The 12,428-nt window shown below is 48.2% G+C and overlaps 1 protein-coding gene across 10 annotated transcripts in view; it reads left to right on the forward strand.

Moving 5' to 3' along the window:
- LOC149304343 (disks large homolog 4) overlaps positions 1–12,428 on the forward strand; it is a 159,673-nt gene that overhangs the window by 109,964 nt on the left and 37,281 nt on the right. Inside the window, exon 1 of one of the 10 annotated variants that reach the window (XM_089480541.1) lies at positions 2,576–3,217. The exons of the other annotated variants lie outside the window; for them this stretch is intronic. Within the exon in view, the coding sequence (XP_089336667.1) occupies positions 3,128–3,217 (90 nt within the window). The 5' untranslated portion in view covers positions 2,576–3,127. Of the gene's footprint in view, positions 1–2,575; positions 3,218–12,428 lie in introns of those variants that run through there. 10 annotated transcript variants of the gene reach the window in all.

The following is a 12,428-nucleotide window of genomic DNA, read 5'->3' on the forward strand; positions in this document are numbered from 1 at the left end:
TAAAAGTAATTTGTTCAGGCGTCGATTCTTGGGGCGGCAGAGGATTGGAGTAGATGACCTCTAAGGTCCTTCAAACTCTGTGATTCTATGGCTGTATCCACACTTGAGAAATAACCCAGTTTGGCACCACTTTAACGCTTTGTCGGCTCTAAGGCTGTGGAATTCTGGGAGCTGGAGTTTGTTGTGGGCCCTCTGGGCCCCACAACAAACTCCAGCTCCCAGAATTCCATAGCCTTGAGCCAGGGCTGTTAAAGCGATGCCAAACCAGGTTATTTGAAAAACTAATGTCTACAAATAACCAAAAACTGCTACACATTTCACCAATAAACTTCACTCTTACTCATTATCTTAATCTGAGATGTAATTTACTTACACTCTAATGTATCCTGTATAGTTACTAGCTGCATGTAACTACACTACTTGTAACTAACTAATTCTCAGCTGTGTGTCATCTTGGCAAGGCAAGGCCTTCTTGGTGGCCACCAATTGATCTTTCTTTGGTCGCAGGTCTTTTCTCATCCATTTTGTCCGCGATTGCTCAGGCCGGGAAGTGAGCGACAAGGAAATAAAGAATAGATTAATAGGTGCGAAGGCCGGCGCATTCTCTGGGCTGGGATCCAGGCCCAGCCGGCGTCACGGTCAGTCGTGGGCGCAGGCCTTGTGGGGCTTACTCTTCTCACCCGCCTTCACCTTTTCTCTCAGGGCCTTTTAATCCCATCAGAGCAATGACCTCACAGGCCTGGACCTTGCAGAAGTAGCCTGTTGGCAATCCAATTAACCTGAGCAGCCGAAGCCAGGGCTCTTAGTGGGCAGGCCAGAAAGGAGAAAAGCAGAATATTTCAACGTTGGGGGCAGTTTGCCCTCCTAGGATCAACTGTAGCAGATTCAGTGGTCTTTCCATGCTTGGATTGCCTTTCTGTTGAGTGTTCCTGCAGAGAGAGCCTGCTGTGGTTTTGCAAATCTCACTATAGTGGTGTGGTTTCAGCCCCATTCGTTCTTTGGAGCTCTGGGTCACTTTTCCTTGTCCCTTCTTCCCCACCCCCCCCATGTCCATCTACCCTTCTATGCCTCCAATTGCCCCTCCATTTAACTTCTCCCCCAAAATCCAAAGTCAGCTAGGCAGCATTTGCAGCTTCTGTCTGAGGGCTCCACCTGGTGGCCGCTCCTGGAAACTGCAGCTCCACAGCTGGATTATTTCCTTCTCTGTTTTTTCCCCTCTAGAAAAGAATTGCAATGGGAAATGGGAGAAGGCCCTTTAACATTCCTGGCTGGTGATCCAAGGACCCCCCCCCCCCCATCAAAAAGGGGACCCAGATGGGAGGTGTGGGTCAGTCCTGGTCCTTGCACCAGCCCTAGTTTACTCTGACAACCCCACTTTCTGCATGGAAAACTCATCAACCCAAACCCATGGGGGAGCTCTGCTCTGCAAGCCCCAAACTCTTTTCTTTCCCAAGGGACCAGTGGGTGGGCTCTGTTCTGCTACCCCCCTTGCCCTCAATTCTCCCCCTTCAAGGAGTCCTGAGTGACTCCCCACACACACCTCTGCACCTCTCCTCCCATTTCCTAGGAAACCCAGACATTGCAGCTCCCAGAATCCCCTACTCTGCTTTTCCCAGGCAACCCCAGGCCTCAGGGGTGGGCATCCCTCCACTTTTCGTCTCTCCCCAAGACCCTCCTTCTACCCCACATCCAACCTTCAACCCTCTCCCACCTCCAACCCCAAAAGCCCTTCTCCCCCCAGCATCCTGAGCAATGATGCATCCCCTCCTCCACACCAGCACCCTCTCCCCTCTCCCCCATCTTCTCTTTTGTCTCTTTTATTCCCCCCCCCATAACCCCAAACCAGGGCTGGTGCAAAGATCATGAGTGACCCACACCTCTCATGGGGGAGACAGTCATTTTTGATGGGGGAATCCTTGGGTCAGCAGCCAGGAGGAATGTGAAAAGTCCTTCCTAATCCACCCCCCCCCATTGCAATTCGTTTCTACAGCCTTCTACCCACCCACCCCCCAATAATATTTGCTTCTCAAATGCAGGCCTATCTCTGGGCATTGGTGTTGTACCCCAAATCTGGGCAGGAGGAAAGCAGTGGGTCAGAGCTGATATGAAGGCAGGGTCAATGGATTAAGAAAGCATCCAGGAAGGAAGGAAAGGAGGAAAATGGCCTGCCTTTTGGAAGATGCTGGGGGGCTTTCTGTGGGTAGAAAATCTGACCCAACCTCCCAGGATCTGGCCCATCCCAGCGGTGGATCAGGCCCCTGGTGATCCCTTCCTTCGAGTGGAAACAGAACAGAGAAGCCGCTGTCCCTTTTCCAGCCTCACCATGTATTCCTCCCTGGATGGAAATTTCCAATTCCACCTGTTTTCTTCTTCATTTCCTCCTCCTTCCCTCCCTCCTTCCCTCTCTCCTTCTTTCTTTTTCTTCCTCTTCTTTTATTGAATTCTTTCTGGCCCATTGAGCTCAGAGGGAGAGATGAAGGGGGGAGTGTGGAGGAGGAGGAGGAGGGATGTGTTTGGCTGCTCTGCATCTTTTCTGTCCACCTGACAGGGAGCGAAAGAGCCAGGAAAAGCAGGAAGGAAGGAAGGAAGGAAGGATGGAGAGAGTGAAGAAGGAGGAAGAGTAGAGGCGGAAGGGATGGCGTGCTGGTGCTTATGGAAGAGGAGATAATAATGATGATGATGATGATGATGACGACGATGGAGGGGTAAAGAACCATCTCCCCCAGCCACCTTCACCCCCCACCAAAGGTGTAGTTCCACCACCCCCCATCAGACAGACACTAAGGGTTTCTTCTCCTCCTCCTTCTCCTTCCCTCCATCTTCCTTTCCAGCCAGATGTGGTCCAGCTGAGGGCCCCCCAGGAAAGGACAACCAGGGCTCCCCCCTCCCTAAAACATTTGGGGAGGGTGGGGGATTGTTGTTGCTTTCTTAAACAGATAGCAAGAGAAACAGATATTTTTGCAGAAGACTTGGAGAGCAAAGCCCAGTTGTTTGGAGCTGAGGGCCAGGAAAGCAGGCACTGAAGGATTGGCAGCTGGGGGGCACAGGGCGGGGGTCTGCTCCTGGTGCCCACACCCATCCTTCCCCACACACACTTTGCTGCCCCCCTCCGCTGCCCAGGGGCACCATGTTTGTGTCTGTCTGGTATGCCAAGAAGATGGGGCGACGGTTTATTAGCAACGTCCGGAAGGCAAAGAAGCAACGCCATCTGCTCACGGTAACTCCTCTGGCTTTGGCTTCTTTCTGCATGCGGAGGGGGCTGGTGCCTTGGGTCTCTGGGGCAGAAGGACCCCTGGCATTGGGGGGAAGGGATGGCAGGGACCCCTGGCATTTGGAAGGAAGAGGATGGCAGGGAACAGTTGGCAGGGACCCCTGGAATTTGGGGGAAAGGGATGGCAGGGATTCCTGGCATTTTAGGGAAGGGGATGGCAAAGATCCATAACATTTGGGGCAATCATGGGGGCTGGGACCCCTGGCATTTGGGGGAACAGTTAACAGGGACCCCTGGCATATGGGGGAAGAGAGTGGCTGGGACCCCTGGCATTTGGGGGAACAGTTAATAGGGACCCCTGGCATATGGAAGAAGAAGATAGCAAGGACACCTAACATTTGGGGGAACAGGGAGGCCGGGACCCCTGACATTTGAGGGAACAGTTGGCAGGGACTCCTGGCATTTGGGGGAAGGGGATGGCAGGAGGGTTGAGAGAGCAGAGGCAAAATGTCAACAGAGCAGCTTTTGGCTGCTAGAGAAGGTGGCATCATCTTATTGGAAACAATCCCAATGTTCTTGGAGGAGATGCAGTGCCAGGATGGTGAGGGGAGAGAGAAAGAATGGATTGGGGGGCAGGAGGAAGCGTTCATTATCAGTAAACAGGTTGAACCCCAATACAATGCAATGCAAACAAAGTGTAGGGCTATAGCTTGCAGTTGGAGGTATATAGACCACATGAAGACGACTTGGGCATCTTTGGAGGGGGTTGAGGGCAGGACCTGGGGGGCTCTCAATAGGATCCAGGGAGAAATGGGAGCAATCCGGGAGCCAAGGATGCCTGGGTCCCAGGGGAAGTAGGGCCAGGAAGGGAAAGGTTTGGGGCTTCTCTCTCCTTTTTGGGGTGATGAGGGTTGCAAGGAGGTGGGTGGGGTGAGTGGTTTGGATCTCTGGATTCCCCGACAGGCGACTGGGGTTGCAAGGCTATGGGGCTGCCAGGGGCTGGGGCTGGGGGCAAGGGAGGCTTTGGGTGTGATCTGTGGGGCGCGTGAGAGAGAAGAAAAGGGGGTGCACCCAGCAAGGCAGAAGGGCCCCCTTCTGTCCTGCCATCTGGCTCTTCCCAGCCCTTGCGACCCATAGATGCTCCTGCCTTGAGCATTCCCCCCACAGGGCATTATGCAATGAGTCCCCCCCCCCTTTACCTTCAGACTCTAGGACAGCTGGGGGAGGGGTTTTGCTTGTAAATACAGAATGTGGGGCCTTGTGGGGGGCATGGTGGGGAAGGACCTGGGGGTGTCCCAAAGAGGGAGATCTGGGGCTGGTCTTGGGGGGGGGGGCATCTGGATTCCAGGGGGTTTCCTTGGGGATGAATGTAGGATCACTAGGAGGAGGTCATTTGGGGCCAAGGGGGTGTTGGGGATAGAACTGCGACCAAGGTTTGAAAATGGGGGGGGGGGCAGTATAAGTCCCATGGCGGGGTGGATCATGTGGTGAATTCCCCCCAGCTGGTGAAAAGAGGGGATGTTTTTGAAAGGGGTCTGGCATTGTGGAGAGGGGGGAGTCTGGAGAAATTATCATTTCCAAAGTTAGGGTGTTTTAGGGAGGAAGGGGGTGAGCTGAGGAGTTGAGAGGTCCAGGTTTTGCAAAGGCTGGGCTGGGTGGGAGGGTTCCTTTGAATAGTAGGTTCAGTAGACTCCCCTATATTCCTTAGAGGAAGATGTGAAGGCTGGGAATTGTGAGGTGCAAATCTTTGGCATGTGGTGTGTGTGTTTCTTTGCAACACAGATGAATGGAGCATTCTTGGTTACTCGAAGTCTGGGGTTCAGTAGGCTCCTCTATATTTCTTGGGGGAAGTTTCGACTGCTGGACATTGTGGGGTGCAGACCTTTGACTTGGACCTTGTGTATGGGAGGGGGTTTCTTTACAATGGGAGCATAGGGTGGGTGGGAGGACTTGGTTGCTTGAATATTGGGGTTCAGTAGTCTCCCCTGTATTCTCTGGCAAAGCATTTTGACAGCTGTAAATTGTGGGGTGCAAATCTTTGACGTGTGTGGGGTGCTTCTTTGCAATGTATGTGTGGGGTGAGTCTTTTCAATGAATGGAGCATGGGGTGGGTGGGTGGGTGGGGAGCTGGTTGCTTGAAGATTGGGGTTCAGTAGACTCCCTCTATTCCTTGGGGAAGTTTTGACAGCTGGAAAATGTGGGGTGCAGACCTTTGGCTTGGATCTGGTGTATTGGGGTGTGTGTGTGTTTCTTTACAATGCAAGTGAATGGAGCATTCTTGGGTGCTTGAATATGAGGGTTCAATAATCACCACCTTATATTCCTTGGGGGACATTTTGAAGTCTGGAAATTGTGGGGTGAAAATGTTTGGCATGTCGAGGTGGGGGGTTTCTTTGCAATGCAGGTGAATTGAGCATTGTTGGTTGCTTGAGTATTGGGGTTCAGCAGCCTCCCCTAGATTCCTTGGGAGGAGGTTTTGGCAGCTGGAATTTGTGGGGTGCAACTCTTTGGCTTGGAACTGGTGTATGGGGGGTGTTTCTTTGCAACGCAGGTGAATGGAGCCAGTGGTGTGTTTGTGTGTGTGTGTGTTTGATTGTGAAAGACAGAGCATGGGGGGGTGTTTGTGCGTCAGCTTCATAGACAGATGGCGTCAGTGTTTGATGCTCCAGAGTCTATGAATGAGAGCGTGAAGAGAGAACGTGACTTCCATTCCTGAATCGCTTCTCTTCTCTCTTAATGGGGTACAGGGCTCTGGGAACCCCCACTTTTTCCCTTGTTTTTTTCTTCCTCTGCTTTGAATATTACAGTAGGCCAACATTGACATGATTTGTACCAGAAACAGCACCCGGGCAGGTTCTTCATCATCATCATCGTCATTGGACAACAGTTCCCAAAATCTGCAGCCATGCTGGTTGGGGGATGCTGGGAATTGTTGGCCTCCAAAATGAGGAACCTGTCCAGGCGCTGGCCTGCGGTATGCATCCCTGTCTGTGCATTCAATGGAATCTCCCTTTCTGACATCTCTCATGCCACAGTTCAGTCCTTGCTTAACCCTGGTTATCTGTTAACTGCCACACCCCAAACTCAGCTTAGGTTTCTGCATAGGTTGGATGGACCTTAGGTGGGATGGTCCACCTTGCAGGGATGCTTTACCAATGGGTTTCCTCTACAGACGTTGGGTCAGTCTGGATGACCCCTCAGGTTCCCTCCTCCCAACGTCTACCATTCTAGCATCCTCTGCAGTGTTTTTTGCTCTGAGCTTTGCTTTCCGCCGGCCCCTGTGCTTTCTTCCAGATCCTTCTGTGCCCGCCATGGCCACAGCTGGGCATCATCCCAGAGGCAAAGGTGCCACTTAGAAGATTAAAGGCAATTCCACCTCCACCTCCACCCCCACAATTGCCTTGGCAGGGCTTCCCCGAAATTGCTGCATTGCCTGGCAGGGGTTGGAGAGGGAGGCAGGACGATGGGAGGAGAGGTGGCAGGCCATGGGTTTTTCAATCCTTTTTTCTGTCTCATACAAATACATATCAATATATTTGTTGGGAGATTCTGCTTGGTGGAGTTCTCATCTGCCTCTTCGCCTTCCCCACATGTATATTGAGGGTCCTCAGCCCCCCCAGTGTATTTCGTTGTTGTTGTTGTTGTTGTGTGCCTTCTAGTAATTTCTGACTTATGGTGATCCTAAGAGTTTGCTTGACAAGATTTCTTCAGAGGAGGCTTGTCGTTGCCTCCCTCTGAGGCTGAGAGAGTGTGACTTGCCTATTGTCACCCAGTGGGTTTTCACGACTGAACGACGATTCGAACCCTGGTCTCCAGGGTATCGGATCACACCAAGGTAAAATTCCCTCCTGCCTCATTCCCATGCAGCTCCCATCAGTGCAGTTTAATGTATTTGCAGTTTGCAAGCTCTGTTGGACTGCAATTCCCATCAGTGCAGTTTAAGGCTATAGTTTGATGTAGCCACCCTCAATCCGGTGGTACAACTCCCATCATGCCCAGCCAGCAGGCAGCCCTGTCTGTTTTTCAAGATGGTTCTCAAGTGCAAAAAATGGCAAGGGAAGGGATGCCATGTTTATAGTCAGTGCATGCCCAGGGGCACTTTTAAAATGCAATAATAACTCATGCATGAAGCAGTGAAAAGAGCATTTCCCCCCTTTTAAAAACAAACCCCTAAATTAACAACATGGGGATCTCAGTACTGCCACTTAGGCCTAGCAAAAAGCCAAGGATGGCTGTTCATAATTGAACCAAATGTTCCTGATTTAGAACTGCGGAGGTGTGGGTTTGAATTCCTGCTGGACCCTGCTTCCTGTTTCCTTCTACATGCTTGCTTAGCCTATCTTGCAGGGTTCTTAGGAGGAGCAAAGGAAGAAAGAACAGAACCGACATAAGTCATCCTTATTGGAAAGGCAGGATTTTAAAATAGTTATGAGACATCCGGAACTACAAATTTAAAAAATGCATTTTGCATTAGCTTGTACAGTCTGCCCTCCGCATTTGCAGCTTTGACTTTTGTGGATTTGGTTATTTGCAGATTTGATTAATATGTTCTCTCTAGGAATCTCTCAAGTCTTCCAATGCAACTCTCCCTGAAGTTGACCATCGAGTCGTGCTGGAGAACCTAGAGGTCCCTAGAGAAAACACTTCTCTGGGCATTTGTAAGTCCTCCAGCATGATTCCATGATCAACTTTGGGTATTATTATTTAAAACCACTATTATTTTTACCTAAGAGAACACCTCTCTAGGAACCTCCAGGTCCTCCAGTGCAACTCTGTGGTCAACATCTGCCAGAAGTTGATCATAGAATCAAGATAGAGGACCTATGAATGCCTAGAGAAGTGTTTTCTCTAGGAAATTCTAGGTTCTCCTGCACAACTCTGTGGTCACTTTCTGGCAGAGTTGCGCTGGAGGATTTAGAGATTCAAACGGCAAATAACCAAATCCCAAAAGTCAAAGCCCCAAATGTGGAGGGCCAAGTAGATAGAGTTTCCGCATTGGGGACCGAAATGCCACTTTCCCTCTGATGGGGGCCACAAGCTGGTGTGCCACGATGGCAGATGCATGTTGACGACCTCAATGAGGACTAGCATCTAAGATGCATCCATCGCTGGGGCATGTACCAGAGTTTTCTCATTTGGGATGGTGGAGTTTTAGTCCCTGCTTAGTCTTTCTCAGAAGACTGGAGCTGCTGTTTGTTTCACTTTTCCAAAGAAATAGATCCCCTTTTAATTCATGAATTTATATCCTGCTTTTTTTCCACTCAACCGTGGGACTCAAGGCGGCTGGCAGCATTTAAAAAAGAAAAATGCAGTATATGAGTAAAACCACACAAGATTCAAAATGTCTATAGAATTGCAGCGTAGTGGTTTGAGTGTGGAACTACAACTCTGGAGACCAGGGTTCAAGTCCCTACTCGGCTGTGGAAGCTCACTGGGAGACCTTGCACAAGTCACACTCTTTCAGCCTCAGGGGAAGGCAATGGCAAACCTCTGAAAAAACCTTACCAAGAAAACCCCATGAGAGATTGACCTCAGGGTTGCTATAAGTCAGAAACAACTTGAAGGCACACAACAACAACAAATTAAAATCACATAAATCACTAATTTAAAAGTGTAGTTTAAAAACATTACAACATGAAAACGTTACAGGTTGAGTCTCACTTATCCAAAATGTTTGGGATCAGAAGTATTTGGGGTTCTTTTGGATTTTGGAATACCTATATTTGCATAAGGAGTGGGTCATTGATATCTGCTGGGTTTTGGTTCCAGGATACAAAAATCCATGGCTGTTTAAATCCCATTACATACAGTGTATATTATACAATGTTGTAGTAAGAGGGTATCTTTTAATTTATATTTTTTGGGAATATTTTCAGTCTGTGGATGGTTGAATCTGCGGATTCAATCAATCAATCAGTAGCCTTTATTGTAGTCAATAGACCGAAGGCAAACATGTAAAGGCAAAGTACATCAATGAACATAAAAATATTCAAAGCATTTGAGCAATCGCATAAAATGCAATACAATATTACAGTGGCCGAATGGTTACCACCAAATAAAAGGGATGAATAAAAATATATGAATCTGTCGATTAAAAAAGAACAAACCTCTGGACATGGTGGCGCAGTGGGTAAATGCCTGTCCTGCAGCCATTCACTCGAAACCACAAGGTTGCGAGTTCAAGACCAGCAAAAGGGCCCAAGCTCGACTCAGGCTTGCATCCTTCCGAGGAGGGAGCTAAAATGAGTACCCAGACTGTTGGGGGCAAATTAGCTTACTTGCTAATTAGCTTACATGCTGCTCACCGCTATGATCTTTGGAATAGCGGTATATAAGTAAAACAAATAATAATAATAATAATAATTATTATTATTATTATTATTATTATTATTATTATTATTAGGGTCCCATTGCCTGTGTATAATGAGGTATCTTAGAGATAGGACCCAAGTATGAACACGAAATTCATTTCTGATTCATATATACCTTATAGCCCTACCCTGAAGGTAATTTTATGCACAATATCTTAGGTAATTTTGTGCATGAAACAGAGTGTGCATACATTGAACCATCAGGAAGCAAAGGTGTGTCTGTCTCAGCCACCCATGAGAAAAGTTTCGGACTTTGGAATATTTCAGAATGTTGGATTTTGGAATCTTTTGCGTTTTGGCTTTTTGAATAAGGGAGACCCATCCTGTACAGGTACGTTAGAAAAAGCAATGGTCAGAGGACATGGGGACTCGGAAAGCAAAGGGGTCACTCTCTCAGCCCCCCGTGTGGACAATTTTGGAGGATTTGGAATTCCATATAAGTGAGAGTCAATCTGTATATAAAACCATTAGTTCCTAGATGCCTTTAGGAATAGAAAAGTCTTCTTTACTTGCTGAAGGAACGATTGCAAGGAGGGAGCCAGGCCTAGCATCCCCAGGGAGGGAGTTGCAGAGTCTGGGAGCAGCCACCAAGAAGGCCCTGTCTTGTGCCTCCTCCAAAAAGGCCTACGAAGGGGGTGGGTTCGAATGAAGTGCCTTCCCTGAAGATTTTAGAGTTTGGGAAGGCTCTTGTCTGTGAAAAGATAACCTGAGCTGTATAGGGCTTTATGTGGGGGGGGGGACTCAAACATTTTGGAAAAGAGAGACTCAACCTGTAAAGGATTTTAATGTTGCTAGGCTTTTAATCTATGCTTTTAAATGAATGTTTTGTATGATTTTAATTCTGTTCTATGAGAGCCAGCATGGCACAGTGGTTTGAGTGTTGTTGTTGTTGTTGTTGTTGTTGTTAAGCTTTACTTATACATACAATTAATTGATTGTACATACAATCAATTAAAATAGATAAAATAAACCTGCCGATGGCCTACATTCTACAAAAATAATTAAATATAATACATATTAGTACATGTTAACATTCAATGAAATATGGCACCCAACAGATTAAAATAACATTAGATTAGTGTTGGCCTATGATTCTGGAGACCATGGTTTGAATCTTGGCTCAGCCATATAAACCCACTGAGTGCTCCTGGACAAGTCACACTCTCTCAGCCTCAGAGGATGGCAACAGCAAAACCCCATCCAAAGAAGTTTGCCAAGAAAACACCACAATAGGTTCACCTTAGGTTGGCTGCTAGTTGGAAACAGCTTGAAATGCACACAACAACAACAAATGGGGCTTTATAGGTCATCACCAGCCCTGTGACATTGTTCCCAGAAATGGACCAGCGGCTGATGGAGCTGTTGTGCAACCAGGGAGATGTATGTTGCACGGAGGGGATTACACGTTGTAGCAAGGGGATTGTATGTTGTCAATTGCAACCAGGGGATTGTACATAGATATTTGATGGTAACAATTTTGATGGTTGGCAATTCCCTTCCTCTGCCTATGCAGACCTTTTGCTGCTGCAGCTGGAGATGAGGATTGGTGGGAAGGAGGGGAGAAGAGGCCTGGGAATGTGTGTGCGTGTGCACGCTTGTGTGCGTGCGTATGTGTGTATCTATTAATGAAATGAAAGTTGTCATGTCTTCGGAACAGAACAAGGCAGCCTCATTAGCAGTTGTAAATAATTCATGCCCCGTCTTCTCCTGCGGGGAGTGGAACACATCTTCCTTCCGCCCTTCCCCTGCGGTTCTCCTCTTTGGAGGCAAAGTGGGTTGCAGGATCAAATCCCTTTCTGACCCCATAAAAATGCCCCCAGGAGGAACAGGGTTCAGGGTGGAAGTGTTCTGGATACCAGTGCGGGTACCAGGTAGAAGGATTGGCATCTCCTGGATTCTCTGACCTTCACCCCCCAATAGGTTGATGGTGTATGACGTCTGTCTTTGATCCAGGTCTTGGTCCCCCAAATTAGCTTATCTTCCCCCCAAAAAAGCACACACACATCCAAAGCAATGGGGGGATTGGGGCAGACTCACCCCATCTCCTCACAGTCTTCTCTACAGAGCTAATCATCCGACAAGTTATTTTATTTGAGTCATTCCCAGTGCTTCTGCGCCGCGTCCCGTCGTAAGATTTCTGGCTGAGTAATAGTGAGATCAATTAGGACCATCTTAAGCGATGAGGCAATGAAAAGGGTAGAATAAAAATCACGATTAAACATTCTTTTGAAAAAGAATTAAACAACTGCACAATTTCAAAAACCAACATTCAGAGAACGCACAGTCACACGCCGTTTCCATAAGGAGAAGTCATTAGGCCCCTAAAGGGTTTTTTGTAAAAAGCCAGGTTTTAATTTGGTGCTGAAATGAGGGCAATGGCAATGCCAGTCAGGGGTGGGCATGTCACCGTTGGGTGCCACCGCTAAGAAGACCCTGCTGACAAATCCTCCCATAGTGTTTGCCCCCAACCGGGGGTCACAGAGGATGGCCCCACCAGCAGATCTCAATTGCATGAATTTTTCATACGGCTTTCTTCAGCAAAGAATATTCACAGGTGGTTTTGCCAGTTCCTTCCTCTGAAATATAGCCTAACGACACTTGAGATTTCTTGTTGGTCTCCTATCCAAGTCCCAACCAGGGCTGACTCTGCTTAGCTTTCAAGATCAGATGATATCTGGTGCCTTTAGGGTACTTCTGTTACATGCCTCCAAGTCATTTTGGACTTACAGTGACCCTAAGGCATACCTCTCATAGGGTTTCCTTGCCAAGATTTGTTCAGAGAGGGGTTTGCCATTGCCCTCCTCTGAGGCTGAAAGAGTGTGATTTGCCCAAAGTCACCTGGTGGG

This window comes from Sceloporus occidentalis, unplaced genomic scaffold (assembly GCF_023333645.1).
Source record: "Sceloporus occidentalis isolate IW3139 unplaced genomic scaffold, rSceOcc1.0.p SCAF_14, whole genome shotgun sequence".
NCBI lineage: Eukaryota > Metazoa > Chordata > Lepidosauria > Squamata > Phrynosomatidae > Sceloporus > Sceloporus occidentalis.